We start from the raw sequence: 14,169 nt of genomic DNA, 5'->3' as shown, positions 1-14,169 counted from the left end.
AATAAATATATAGAACAAATTTTGATAAATTTATTTGTTCCTGTTTATTTTATTATAGACAATTTTTGTTCATAGTTATTTGCATTTGGGTAACTAAATGTTTATTAAAATAATATTTACTAAATACACTAGCTACCAATATACAAAATTTTTCCATGTACCACATTTATATGGAGATATGTATATACATTTGAATAGTTATTTGGTAATGATTTTTTTGTATAAATTGCGTGACCATTCATATCATTTACATTCGATATTATATTCACACATCTAAGCACATGTACAAAAATATTAGTTTATTTGAACTGGTATGCTTAAAAGACAAATAGATTAACTTTAGTTTTTTATTTTTTTTTAATTTTAAGTCCTAAGTTCTTAATTTGTTATTATTTTAATTTTGACTTTACATTAATTTTTTATCAATTTTCACATTTTTTTGTTGAAGTTAACCTTTTTTCTAAATAAGTTGTCCTTTTATTTGTGTATATTTATGAGTATTAAAATAAATAATGTGTTTCATGCAAGTCTACTAAAAATGAAACAACAACACACACTCATAAAACGTAAAAATATAATAATAAATTTATATAGAAAACCAGGTAAATAAATACAATTTTCTAAATATTCACCTGGGCTTAAGTTGTTGCCATTATTACTGTTGTTGTTTTGTCAATGTTTATTTTCTGTGGCATTAAACTTTGTGAATTTTTAGCATGGTTCAACACATTTACAATAGCACTTACACATAAAACTCAATACAAATAGTTTTGTATATTTATTAGTATACATAGAATAGTGAAAGATGTAAACAACATAACTGACATATTTTCTCAACTACATATAAGGTAAAAAATTGCAATCAATTTTTTAAGTAATGCAGAAGTTTATTAATATCACTATCTTATGATAGTTATGTAGTATGAACTTTTAATCATTGTTCTGTACACATGTATAAATATTTGTAAAACTATTTTGTGGTCATATTTTTTATATATTTAATCAATGTTTGTTTATATTTCTTACTATGTGTGAGTGCGTTTGTGTTGGTAGTCGGTTTTTTTTTCCGAGAAAAAAACAAGTTTTCATGACTTGTTAGATTGGGTTTAGTGCGTGTGTCCTTTACTTAATACACAGGGAATACATATTTGTTGTATTTTTTTTAATCTAAAATGTCATGCAATTTGTTTATAAGACACATAAAACACGCACTTTATGAAAATCTTCGTATTTGTAATATACACTGGAAAAATAGAAATGGTATTCTTTATGTTTTGTGTTAAGTTCATTACTAATAAGCCTTTTTCATACCCCACACTACTATACCCCGAATAGGTCTTTTCAAAATATAATGTCAACAAGAAAAGAAAATTTCTCTTTTTTTGTAAAAAAATTTCCAGAATTAAGATAAAATACAAATTAAATGCTGTATAATTTAAAAAATAATCCACATTTTGTATATTCTCACTGGTGTAGGGTATCATACGGTCGCCTAAGCCCCACTTTACCATGCTTGTTAATGTTTGCTTTCATAGTTCTTCAATTAGTCTTTTGTTCATATAACTTATCAGTGGTTACGTATACTTGTTATTAAATTTTTCAAATATAATGTATACGCCACTTCATCGTTACTTGATGTTTTTATATTTTTTGCAAACATTTAAATTAAAAAATTTATGACAACATAAACGATACAATGATATATCACTGCAATGTTGCAAACTGATTCCTTTTAAAAACATTTTACTGCACGCTATAACATTAACGAAAAATACATTTTAGCATAATTGTGGCATAATTTTAGGCATAATCTATTTAATTTCTTTAATAACTGAATTTCATCATTAAATGCCAGTATATTCTCTAAGTGTATATACGTATTATATTTTTTCGAATTGATGTCTACAGCTTTGTTATTGTTTGTTTGTTTATTTGTTTATCTTGTAGGTTGGTTGCTTTGCTAAAAAATAAACAAACTAAAGTCCGACCTTGATATTTATTAAGCTTATCTAAATATATTCAGGTGTTGACACAGGCTTTAAGGCTCATACTCTTAAACAGACAACTAAAATACCAAATTATGTAGAGAATATATTAAAGACAATCTAAGGAAGTTTCTATCTAACACCTTTTAAATGGTTTATTTATTGCCCAAGAATAAATTTTTGTTATTTTTGGTAATTTTTTTTATTATTATTAATATATTAATATTTATTTTACTTAATTAGAAAAACACGAAAAGAAAGAACAAAAAAAGGAAATAACTACATGACATTACAAAAGATGCTTATAATTATAGAAAACTAAATAAAACAAATAGAAAACACGAAATTCATTAAATTAAATGTATATTAATATTTCTGATGTGATAACAAAACGGAAAAAACCGAATATGATAAACAAGATGAAAACTTAATTTAAGACAAATAATGATAGGGAAAACATTAAGTTTACATGTGGCGGGTGTTGCCGAAACCACCGTGGCCAGATTGGGAGGCACCCTTGTTGTAGCCCATTTGCAAGTTTAGTTCAGCATTGTGGGCACGCAATTGTTCTTCGGTGAAGGTGCGTTCGTTCTTCTCAGCCATCTTGGGACCCAAAGAGGGGCCATTGTATTCAGGATGGTGTTGGGTCTAAAATAAAAAAATCAAATTAATATTATGCTTTAAGTTCTATGAAAGTATTAACTTACTGTGCGGCCCAAAGAGTACAAGCACAAGGTAACTTGGGGAATATTACGACGTTCAAAGAGATCAGCAGTTTGGAAGATTTCCTCTTCTGGTACACCGTATTTCTTAATGGCAGCTTGGAATCTTTGGATGTTTTCCATCAATTGGAAGTTGGTGCCACGTTCTTGGATTTTCTTAACAGAGCCGGGAGCCAATTTGTTAATCAATTTGCACAAAACAATACCGTCCTTCAAGATATCTTCATAATTGCCGGCGGGAACTTTTTCACCCAAAACTTCGAAGATCCAGTTCAAGACTTCTTGTTCTTGTTCCTTGTTGCGGGGCTGCAAATAAAAACATAATTCAAATTAATCCTTTTGTATACTTTTTAATTAAAAATGAAATAAATATAGAATTTAAATTTTCAATTTCGTTGCCATTTACTGTTTAAAAAAATTTGCATTTTAACTTAATATTATTTTAATTTTTATACAATTTCTCTATAAACATTAATTTAAATTCATAATATTAATGTTACAATGAATTTATTATAATTTAAATCCCAATTGCATTTCATAAACTAAAATATGCAAAATATATAATGGATTTTCCACACACTTGCAGTTTTTCATTGTGTATTTTTATAACTTGTTCCACAATTTGATAATAATCAGAAATTATTTAAAATTCAAGAGCTGTGTGAGTTTGTGGTCTAGTTGCTTTTTTCCTCATACACTCCTATAAATATTAAATTGTTTTCTGGTTAATTATTACGTACAAAAAAATTAAAATGAAAATTATGAAACAAAAAAGAAATCTCGGAAAGATGGATAAAGATTAATGAAAAAAAAAACAAATAAAATAAATTTTTTAAACAAAAGTGCATTTTCTGAAGATAATTCTCATCATGATAACAAACTATATTTTTACATCTATTAAAATCTTTATTATAGAGATAATAGTACTATAAAAATAAAGCTAATTCCTTACGAATTTGTAAAATTTCCAAGTCGAATAAAGTGTTTTTAGATTTTTCGAGAAAATATTTATTTAACTTTTCTATGACATTGAATTTGTGCCAAAATTTGTTTGCATTTCTGGAATTATTTACTTTATTTTATTTTTCCGTTTGCTTTTCTTGTTCAAATTTTGTTTTTTCTGATTTGTATGTTTTGTTAAGCATTATTTTTGGTGTTTATGTTTTTTTATATGAGTTTTATTCTTTTTATTTGTTTCTAACTCAAAAATCTGTTTAATTTAATTAAGCCAATTGGCTGTGGGCCAGAAGTAACAAAAATATACAAAAAATAAAAACAAACCAACTTGTATACAACGCAACACCCACTTGAATGCGGCAAATACTTATATGTATATACACTGTCTGGCTAAAAAAAGTTTATGCCGAAAGAGGAGGAGGAACTATTTGCTTCCATAAAGTACAGAAAACCCACTGCTCTAGTTAGAATTAGTTTGTAAAACATATTTAAGATATTTGTATAAAAATTAAATTTTTGACCAAATTAGCTCATCAAAATTTTTTTTGTATTTTATTATTGTGCTACTTTTTTTACCCACTGTATTGCTCTATATGTATATTTATATTAAGCACACGACCCAGTCATAAACTTTGTCTAAACACATTAACCGAAAAAATACAGCAGCAGTCTCTTGCAAATTGTATACAATTTTTTTTTTTGTTTGTTTTAGAATAAAAACAATAACATGCAACTTGGTTAATAAATAGACAAAATAAAATTTTTAAACATAACAATGCATATTAGAAGCAACGGAAATCCTATATTCATAAAAACTAAAATATATTTAAATGAAAAATATTTAAAAAAATTTTTAATAATTATATATTTACTATTATGCTGAAAATATTAATACTTTTTAAATAAAAAAATAACAATAAAAAAGTATTTGTCATATCGAAACCTGAACTAACTTAGAATTGAACTAGAACTGAACTAGAACTGAACTAGAATTGAACTAGAACTGAACTAGAACTGAACTAGAACTGAACTAGAACTGAACTAGAACTGAACTAGAACTGAACTAGAACTGAACTAGAACTGAACTAGAACTGAACTAGAACTGAACTAGAACTGAACTAGAACTGAACTAGAACTGAACTAGAACTGAACTATAACTGAACTAGAACTGAACTAGAACTGAACTAGAACTGAACTAGAACTGAATAAGAACTGAACTAGAACTGAAATAGAGCTGAACTAGTTCTACAAATTCCAAAACCTGAAACATAGAAATTGTAAGATAATATAAAGATTTCCGCGCATAAAATAACCATTTACGTTCCATTAAAATCGTAATATATGTAAACTAATAAATTAAGTAGAAATTAACGCCAATAAAAACCTTAGACAAATTTTCATAATTGTTGATATTTATTTCCAAATTCAGTTTAAAGTAAAAAATCCTATAAGCTCTTTTTTATTTAAGTTCACTTAACACGAGTGTAATAAATTACATTTCCCCTAAAGTTGCAAACAAAGCAAATGATATAAAAATTTTATTAAAAAAATTTAAGTTTTTTATTAAAAATTTACCACACATTAATATGACAACAAATTGTTTTAATATTATGACCATAAAGTCATTTAATAACAGAGTGTTTGCCAGTATTTCCCTTTAATTTTTTTCCTTTTAATTTTTTTTTTTTTTTTGCTAAATATGGCTGCAACGTGCAACAATTATAACCAGCAAATGGAGTTGGAAAACAGCAACAAATTAAAATTAATATTTTTATGTTTTATAAAAACAGAAAAAAATAGCAACAGAATTATACAAAAAATACAAAATATAGAAACTAACGAGTGTATAAGGAAAAAAATGTGTATTTAAACAAATAAAAATATAAAGAAAAATTAATGAATTTTATATATAAAAAAAATAAAACTACAGTTAAAGTGTATATGATATACCAAAACAGACAGCATATATAGATATAAGTACAGAAACATATAACAACTAAATACTTTAATGTATAGGACAATGGTAGAAAAATTTTATATAAAAAATTGAATTTATCACAAACACTCTTCCGACAAAATAAATTTAAAGTAATAATGAAATTGAAAAAAATGTATATGTATGTATGTTTTTATTATAAAATTTGCTTTAATCCACAATCATATGTACACATAGTTAAAGTATAAAATTGTATATTTTTGTACATATGTGCTTTTTTTATAATTTTTGCAAATAAATGTAATATTTTATCAAAGCGTAAAATATAATAAGTGTATGTATGTACAAACATTTTTATTAAAAGTAAAAATATACAAAATATTAAAATATGTATATTTTTTGAAAATTGTCTAAAAACAAACACACACAGCATTAACATCATCATCATATATAGTACAACAATATAATGTGCGCGTGCTAAAAAGTAAATGTATTTAATACAACACTTAAGTCTTTTTTGACGGCATATATAAAAATTTTTATTGTACAGATTTTTAGACTGCTTCTATATAAAAACTAAATATAACCACAACATACAGGAGTGTTTTTGTTTAGATTATGGTTTCATTTAAATTTTCGAAACCACGCCTAATATTATTATTGAAGATTAAAATCTCTAAGATATACATACAGTAGGACTCAGACACATATAGATAGACAGATATACAGACAGACAAACAGAAGGAAAATTGAATAAGACTGAATTTTGGCTTGTTGGTTAACAAAAATTGCCAGTAATAACAGACACAACATACCGAAAGACTACATGAGTAGCATCATAACTCACTTCCTAAAAAAATTAGCAGGAGCATCCGGTTTCAAGCGGATGAGTTGTAGCCATCTTGTTGAAGCAGAAAGCTTGAGTAGTTGGCACTCAAGACTGTGTGATTCAAAAATTTTGATTATTTGCTATGAAATAGCAGTTTAATCTAATAAACATGCAATAAATGATTCATTCCATTGTTTGTTTGTTTTTTTTTTTAGAAAAAGTTATCCAAAATAGGATGAAAAACCATTTTCATATATAGATCTTTTTCATTTCCATTTCCCTTTAAGCTTAAAAAGTTCTTAATGCATCCGAAATATTGGATTATCTTTAAAATCCTAGAACTTTTTTGAAAAAGTTCTAGGCACAGAAATTAATTGAAAGACTTACTATTTATGGATAATTACATAAACTAACCACATATCTTAGAATTTCTTAAAATTCAAAAATCCGTTTAAAGAGTTCTATTAATAACTCTAGTTTTTTGTTACATAGCCTCTGTAATCTTCTATGGCTTTAATATTAATAATACAAAATAATAATAATAATATCAAAAATTGTCACTGCTCAACACATGCTTCAAATAGATTTTGATAAATATTTGTTTATTGTTGTATGTTAGTTTTGTTTGTTTATGCTGCTATTACTGTTGATATTTGTTATTGTTGTCATTCAATATATTATACAATGTATATGATTTCAACATATACATAAATCTATTTTAAGTAAAATATTTTCACTTATTTCTTTTTGTTTTTTCCACCACTGACGACTGAGTGGTGATGATGGTGGCGATGATGCTGTTGCTTTTTTATATAAATTAAATTTATACTAAAAAATTTGCGACGGCTATAGTTCCATTGTTTTTGTTTATAGTTTTCATTTGAAAATTAAACCTGCAGCAATAACATTAAAGTAAAAAAAATATATATATTTATAAATATATTTCAACTTTCGATAGCATTGAAATACACAAATGTCAAGTAGTTTGTGACCACTTGTCGCCAAAAGAAAAATCCATCAATCATTTGTTTGTGGTTTGCCATCAGCATCGAAAGTTTGAGGTAGAAGCAAACAATAAAAAAAAGACTAATAATATTTAAAGGAAAATAAATTAATATGTTGTTTGTGAACCAACAATTAAAAATAAAACAACAACTTTTCATTTTGTTTCTGTTGTTAAACATTTAAGCGAAAAAAAAACAACAATTTGAAATATTTAAAGCAATTAAACAATTATGAAAAATATTTTTTTTTTAATATTTCAACAAATGTTATTTGTAGTTATTGTTAAATCGTTATGGCAGATGAAAAAGTTATACTAGTGAATATTTAGAACGTGATCTAAAATATTGTTAAAAACTTTAATACGTTTTTAAATAATTAAACCATCCCAGGAAAAATTGTATTAGTTCTATTTCGATAAAAATAAGTTTATAAATTTTCATTTTTCTTTTACATTTTTTTAATTAATTCCATGAAGTTGTTTCGAAACTAGTATGCGTTCCATTGAACTAGTGTGGTAGCAATGTATAACTAGTTTCAAAAAACTAGTTCCTTAAAAACTATTTACAAGTATTTGAGAACCACAACAATATTCTAAAGAACGGGTTCTAGAAGTAATGGCGACACTACTAGTTCGAAGACTGTTGTTTAAGAATCTGAAGAGGTTCTGTTTTCACTCGTTTTAGAACTAGTAGTTTTTCTAACAAACTCTAAAATTTTTCCTTGGAAATTTTTATTTTGTTTAAAAGTTTTTTTATTATAATTATCGATATGCGATGGTATATTGATTTTGTCTTTCGATTGGTAACTAATTTGTAGTATTTTCTGTCTGTCTGTCTGCATGGTTATAAAAATAGAATTTAAAATAAATATGAAATTTTCCCATACATATATGTATTTTTCTTCTTTTGAAAGAATCTAGTCATGTTTGTCCATCTGTCTGTTAGATTAATGAAAATTTTCTTGAAAAAGTTTAATGATCGCGTCTGTCCCTCCTTTTGTCTGTCTGTCTTACCAAAAAAAATCTAAAGGAAGAATTTTTCTAAATTTTTTTTGTTCACTGCAGACTTAAATATAAAATTATTAAAAATTTGTTTGTTTAATTACTAAATTGAAATTCAATTTTAATTATTTTTTGTAGTTGTTGTTGTTTAAACAATAATACTATTTTTATACTTAAACCTTAATTCGGTTTAATTCCTCTAGCATTGAATATGTTTGTCTTGCACGTTTATTTTTTTCCAAAAATAATTTATTTAGTTTTTAAGCTTTTCTTGTTGTTGTTGGTATAGCTGTTTTTGCTAGAAATTAAATTTTCTCAAAAACATAAATTGCATTTTCAACAACTAAATTTATTGTTTATTTTACCAATTATACAATTTAATTAAATTGTTTTATTTTTTCTATTTATTTTATGTATTTATGCTGTTTATTTTTTCCATTTTATTTCGTATTTGCAATTATTGTTTTTATTGGTATTATTTATCTCTACTCTATTGTGTACATTTATACAAACATTCATACATACATACGTACATATGTATTAATGTATGTTTATAGATTCTATGTACATATATAATTACATACATTTAATGTGAATGTCTATAAACAAATTCCATTTAATTAATGAATAACCAAATTAAAACTAAATTATAGGCAAAAAGCAATATAAAATAATATTTATACATTGAACTCAATGTTTATCTTAAAATAATAAGATCATAAAATATTGTTGGTTTTATGCTGACCTTCGAAAAAATGGAAAATATATGTAATTTTAGAAGTTTAAAATTTTTGCTAAACAAATAAATGTTATTAGTTAATACATATGTATGTATGTATATGTGTGTAAATAATATTAAAGGTTAAACTAATATAAAATTAATTAAATTTAATAATAATTTTTATGCGAATATTTTGGAAGATGTTATATTATTTGGTAAACTATTGAAAATAGATTTTTAATTATTTAAATTTATTAAATGATGATATTTTGAACCATAGCCCAACCATCAATATTGATGATAATTTTCAATACGCAAGAATTCTGTTTATTTTTTGGTTTAAAAATATGTAAAAGTGTAAATGTATTTTAAATGTTTGCTTGTTTATAATGGTCTACCATTGTTATTATAATTTTTATTTTATTAATTAAAAAATTCTTCCCTTGCCCACAAAAAAACAAAATAAATAAATTTAACTTGTAATTTATTTATTAAAATAAATTTAACATGTAATTTATTTGCGAACTCTCTCTCTCTCAATTACAAAGTGTTAAAAGGCAATTTATGAAAATAGTCATTTAAATATTTGTGTTGTTGATCGGTTAAATGTGAATTTTTGAAATTTTTTAACAAAATGCAAACAAAAAAGTGGTTTTATTCTTGCATTTATATATTTACTATTATATAGTAAAAAAGCTTGACAACTATTCATGACTCGAATACATAGAAAATTAAGAAAAATACATTTTTATTCCTACATTCTTCTATAAGAAAGAATTTTTAACCTGTTAAGTTTGAAAATCTTGAAAAAAATATTTAATGTTTTGTCAAGAAAATTTGAAACCTTAACGATTTAAAAACTTATGCCGAATGGATCCAATTAGCTACTTACTTATTTTAAACTTATACCAATTAAAGTAGCTATGCATGTGTTTTTTACTCTTTAACCATTTAGCCAATATTTTAACAACACTACTACAACTTTGGTATAAGTTCAACAAATAAATAATGAAATAAATATATTCAAATTATAATTTCATTTCGATTCATTTAGATTCGTTATTTTATTTTAAATTTTAAGGCCACAAAAATATTTTTTGTGGTTTGTTTTTGAGTGCAAAAATACAGGAAAATTTTGTTAAAACTATTTAAAAGTTTATGATTAATTTATATATATATATTTTTGTATTCATTTTAATATTCAAATTAAATTTAATAATTTTATGGTAAATACATACATATGTATATGGTCTAGTAGCAGTCACTTGTAGTAGAGAAGGAGTGTTAAGAACTATTAAGAAAATCATTAGGTTGGTACAAATTAAAAGAAAGTATGAATGCATAGTCGGACATAGCTGACCATATGAAACCCTACACCAGACTGGTGTCACCAGTCAGTATGTTAAAAATGAGGATTATTTAAAAAAACATTTGATTTGTTTATTAACTTAATTCCGGAATATTTTTACATTTTTTTACAAAAATAAAGATTTTTTCTAAGAAGGCTCAAAGGGGAGTAGGGGAAAGTATGGGCCTATCCTTATAAATGTTGGTAGAGGAATCTACGTTTACTTCAAATTTACTTATGTAGAACTTAAAAGTGTTATTAGTGTTTATAGGTGAATTTTGACCTTCTAGTCATTTTCTGAAAGGAGTTTGTATGGGGGCCAGCGTCAAATGAGGCCTGATCATTACAAAAATCGGTAATGTCATTAAAAATTTTGTTGACATAAAATAACATTTAACTTAGTTATGAGCCCACAGGCCCTATTTTGGGGGCACGGTTTTTTGGGGCTATTTATTATATCCTTTTACAATAGGCTTCGTCCTTGGGCCAAAAAATGAATGCGCGTGCCAAGTTTCATCCAATTATCTTGAAAATTGCGACCTGTACCTTGCGCACAAAGTTTACATGGACAGCCAGCCAGACGGACGGACATAGCTTTATCGACTCAGAAAACGATTCTAAGCCGATTGGTATACTTTAAGGTGGGTATAGGACGAATATTTTTGTATGTTACAAACATCAGCACAAATCCAATATACCCACCCCACTAAAGTGATGTAGGGTATAATAAAACTAAGAAATATATAAAATTTATAATCTTGTCTATAGTGTATTCCATATCTATGTTCTAGTCTATAGTTTATAAGATACACTATAGTAGTCAAGTCTAGTTTATAGTCTAGTCAATAGTTGTGTAGTTAAGTATTTAGTCTCTAGTCTTGTCTATATTCTAATTATTTTTATAGGCTAGTCTAAAGACTAGTCTAGTCTAAAGACTAGACTATAGATTAGACTATAGGCTAGTCTACAGCCTATAGTCTAGTATATAGTATAATCCATAGTCGAGTTCATAGTCTAGTCCATATTATAGTCCATAGTATAGTCAATAGTATAGTCCATAGTCTAGTCCATAGTCTAGTCCATAGTCTAGTCCATAGTCTAGTCCATAGTCTAGTCCATAGTCTAGTATATAGTTCAGCTATAGTTTAGTCTATAATCTAATTCTAGTCAAGTCTATAGTCCAGTGTAGTCAAGTCTAGGCCAGTCTAATTTACTCTAGTCTGGTCTAAAGTCCAGTATAAATCACATTGTATCGCAGAAAACTATTTCAAAAGATATTTTCCGCCTATTTTCATTATTTGTAGCACTTTAATTTTAACCTTAAAGCTACAATCACCCTATTGAACATAAAACAAATTCATTTTAAAATTTTTTATATTTCTACCAAAATACTATTACTATAGTAATTAAGTAAAAACTTGTAGTAAATTTGTGGTAACTAAAACACTTATTTTTTTTAATTTTAACAAACGTGTTGTATGATTAATGCAAACATAAATTCACAGTAAATTGTGCTAGTTGAATAACAATTTGTACTGCAAGTCAGTTAAGTGTATAAAATAAATTTGTATAAAATTATATAAAATTAAACATTAATAAACATAAAATTATTTCAAAATTATTGGTAGAACGCCGCAATGTTTTCATTTTTCAGTATAATATTATTTTTTTTTTATTGTTGAATTAATTGTCAATCATACGCTCAAGTGGTTTTTAATGCTTGACTTTCTGTTGAATTCATTTTTTAACATTAATTTAATTATACACAGGATTCAGCTGTTCGTTTTATATATATATATATATATAATATATATATATATATATATAATATATATATATATATATATATATATATATATAATATATATATATGTTTTTTACAATATAATTTTATATTGTGAAAGTTTTTTTTATTTATTAATAAATATTTCGTAAATAATATTTAAACACTTACAGCCATTTTTATTATTTATTTATAAAAGGATAACGTTTGAAAAGTAAAAAAATTTTAAAATGGAACGTTTGCTAATTTGTCTTTAACGATCGCAACCGAATAAACGACTGACGCAAAAATACGCCACAATTTTCCATTTCATACCAGAATAAAAAAAATATCTAAGCAAAAGCAATTTTCTTTTTTTTTTTTTTTTGAAATCAGAAAAAACAATGCAAATAAAAGAAACACATAATATTTTGGTAAAATTTTATATACAAAAAAGTCTGTGTGTGGGTTTGTGTGTAAAAACTATTGGCCACAATTTTCTAATGAATTAATGAAGATCATTCAGCAGATTGGAAGACAATAATGACGTCAATTTTTAGTTTGTTTTTGAAAAATAAACTAAAAACCAAAGGCTAGGAAAAACACTAAAAATTCTAATGAACTTAATGTAGGCGTTAAAATTGTTTTCTTAACTAAATGCTACATTTTATTTCATTTTATTACACTACTTAACAATAAAACAAACTAATATGTTTTAAAAAATTTCAAATCAACAACACCACCACAAATTTTAGCAGCGGAAGTAAATTCTTAAATTTCCCTTAGTGTTTTTAAACAGAAATTATTAAGAAAAAAAAATACTGAAAATTATATAGAATTCATTATTTAAAATTCAAGTTCAGGTTCATTATGATTGTTATTTTTATGGCTTTTTTTTCAAAGGTAAAACATTTAAATTATTTTCACCTTAGTTTTTTAATGTTTTCAGACAATATAATATGAAATAAATATAAACATTCAAAATTACGTATATTATTATACTTTCCTATGACTACAAGTTGAAGGCTTTTCAATAATTTCGTTAATCGTTCAAAAATGTCTAGAGTGGCGCGTGGGTGACCATCAGAGCTGGTACTCCCTAAACAGCACAAATATTTTATAATAATTTTTAAGCAAACACACAAATAGTGTGGTTATATATTAAGTACAGCCTCTTGAAAAACTATTTGATTTTTGGTACTTTTTTATATACAGCTACTTGAAAAACTATTTGGTTTTTTTTTGGAAAATATTTGTTTCCAAATATTTACAATATTTTGTAACAGACCTTTGTATATATTCTCTTTCTTTATTTTTAAAATATTTTCCTCTTATCCAGTAATCTTTTTGTTTTTTTTTTTATGAAAATTATTTCATTTTTTAAAAATAAACAAATTATATCTTTATAATAAAAGTTTTTTTAATATTTACTTATTTGATGATTTTTTTATTTTTTTTTTATTAAAGAGTCAATGATATACATATTTGAATATCGTACATATATATTTTTGTTTATTTGTGTTTCTACTTTTTTGCTACTAAATCAATTTTATTTTGTTTTCTTTAGAATTTTTAATGGAACTCATAATTAAATTTTCAAATTAAAAATAGCAAAAAGTTGTATATAAATTAATCAGTATAAAAAAATAAATTATAAAATTAAATATATGAGGTTCATTTAAAAACATTTCTAAGACATGCTACGCCAGGAAAAATTGTTTTAGTTCTACAACTAGTTCTAGAACATATGATTTTAGACTGAACTCGTTCTAGTTTGGCGTTGAGACCAATGATTTTGTCAATGAACCTTTAGAACTGATTCTGAGGAAGCGTTATAGAGTAGTCACTCATTCTTTGGAACGCTTCTGGAACTAGTTTTTTAATCAATGATTTTTGTTTAAATT

The 14,169-nt window shown here is 25.1% G+C and overlaps 1 protein-coding gene across 1 annotated transcript; it reads right to left on the bottom strand.

Moving 5' to 3' along the window:
* Positions 1-2,181: 2,181 nt before the first annotated feature.
* On the bottom strand, positions 2,182-12,572 carry LOC111680265 (myophilin). The gene is made up of 3 exons (XM_023441899.2): positions 12,458-12,572; positions 2,693-3,013; positions 2,182-2,633 (listed from the first exon to the last, which is right to left on the bottom strand). Exons 1-3 carry the CDS (start codon positions 12,461-12,463, stop codon positions 2,451-2,453), a joined length of 510 nt encoding a protein of 169 aa, XP_023297667.1. The 5' UTR covers positions 12,464-12,572; the 3' UTR covers positions 2,182-2,450.
* Positions 12,573-14,169: the final 1,597 nt, after the last annotated feature.

The sequence above is a fragment of the Lucilia cuprina genome, chromosome 4, assembly GCF_022045245.1.
Source record: "Lucilia cuprina isolate Lc7/37 chromosome 4, ASM2204524v1, whole genome shotgun sequence".
In the NCBI taxonomy this organism is placed as follows: domain Eukaryota; kingdom Metazoa; phylum Arthropoda; class Insecta; order Diptera; family Calliphoridae; genus Lucilia; species Lucilia cuprina.
This window is presented reverse-complemented; position numbering and strand designations above follow the sequence as displayed.

Excerpts from the sequence above, each read along its gene's own strand:
- LOC111680265 (XM_023441899.2), bottom strand. Across the intron at positions 2,634-2,692 it reads TGTACTCTTTGGGCCGCACA|ACCCAACACCATCCTGAATA; the intron begins GTAAGTTAATAC and ends TTTTTATTTTAG.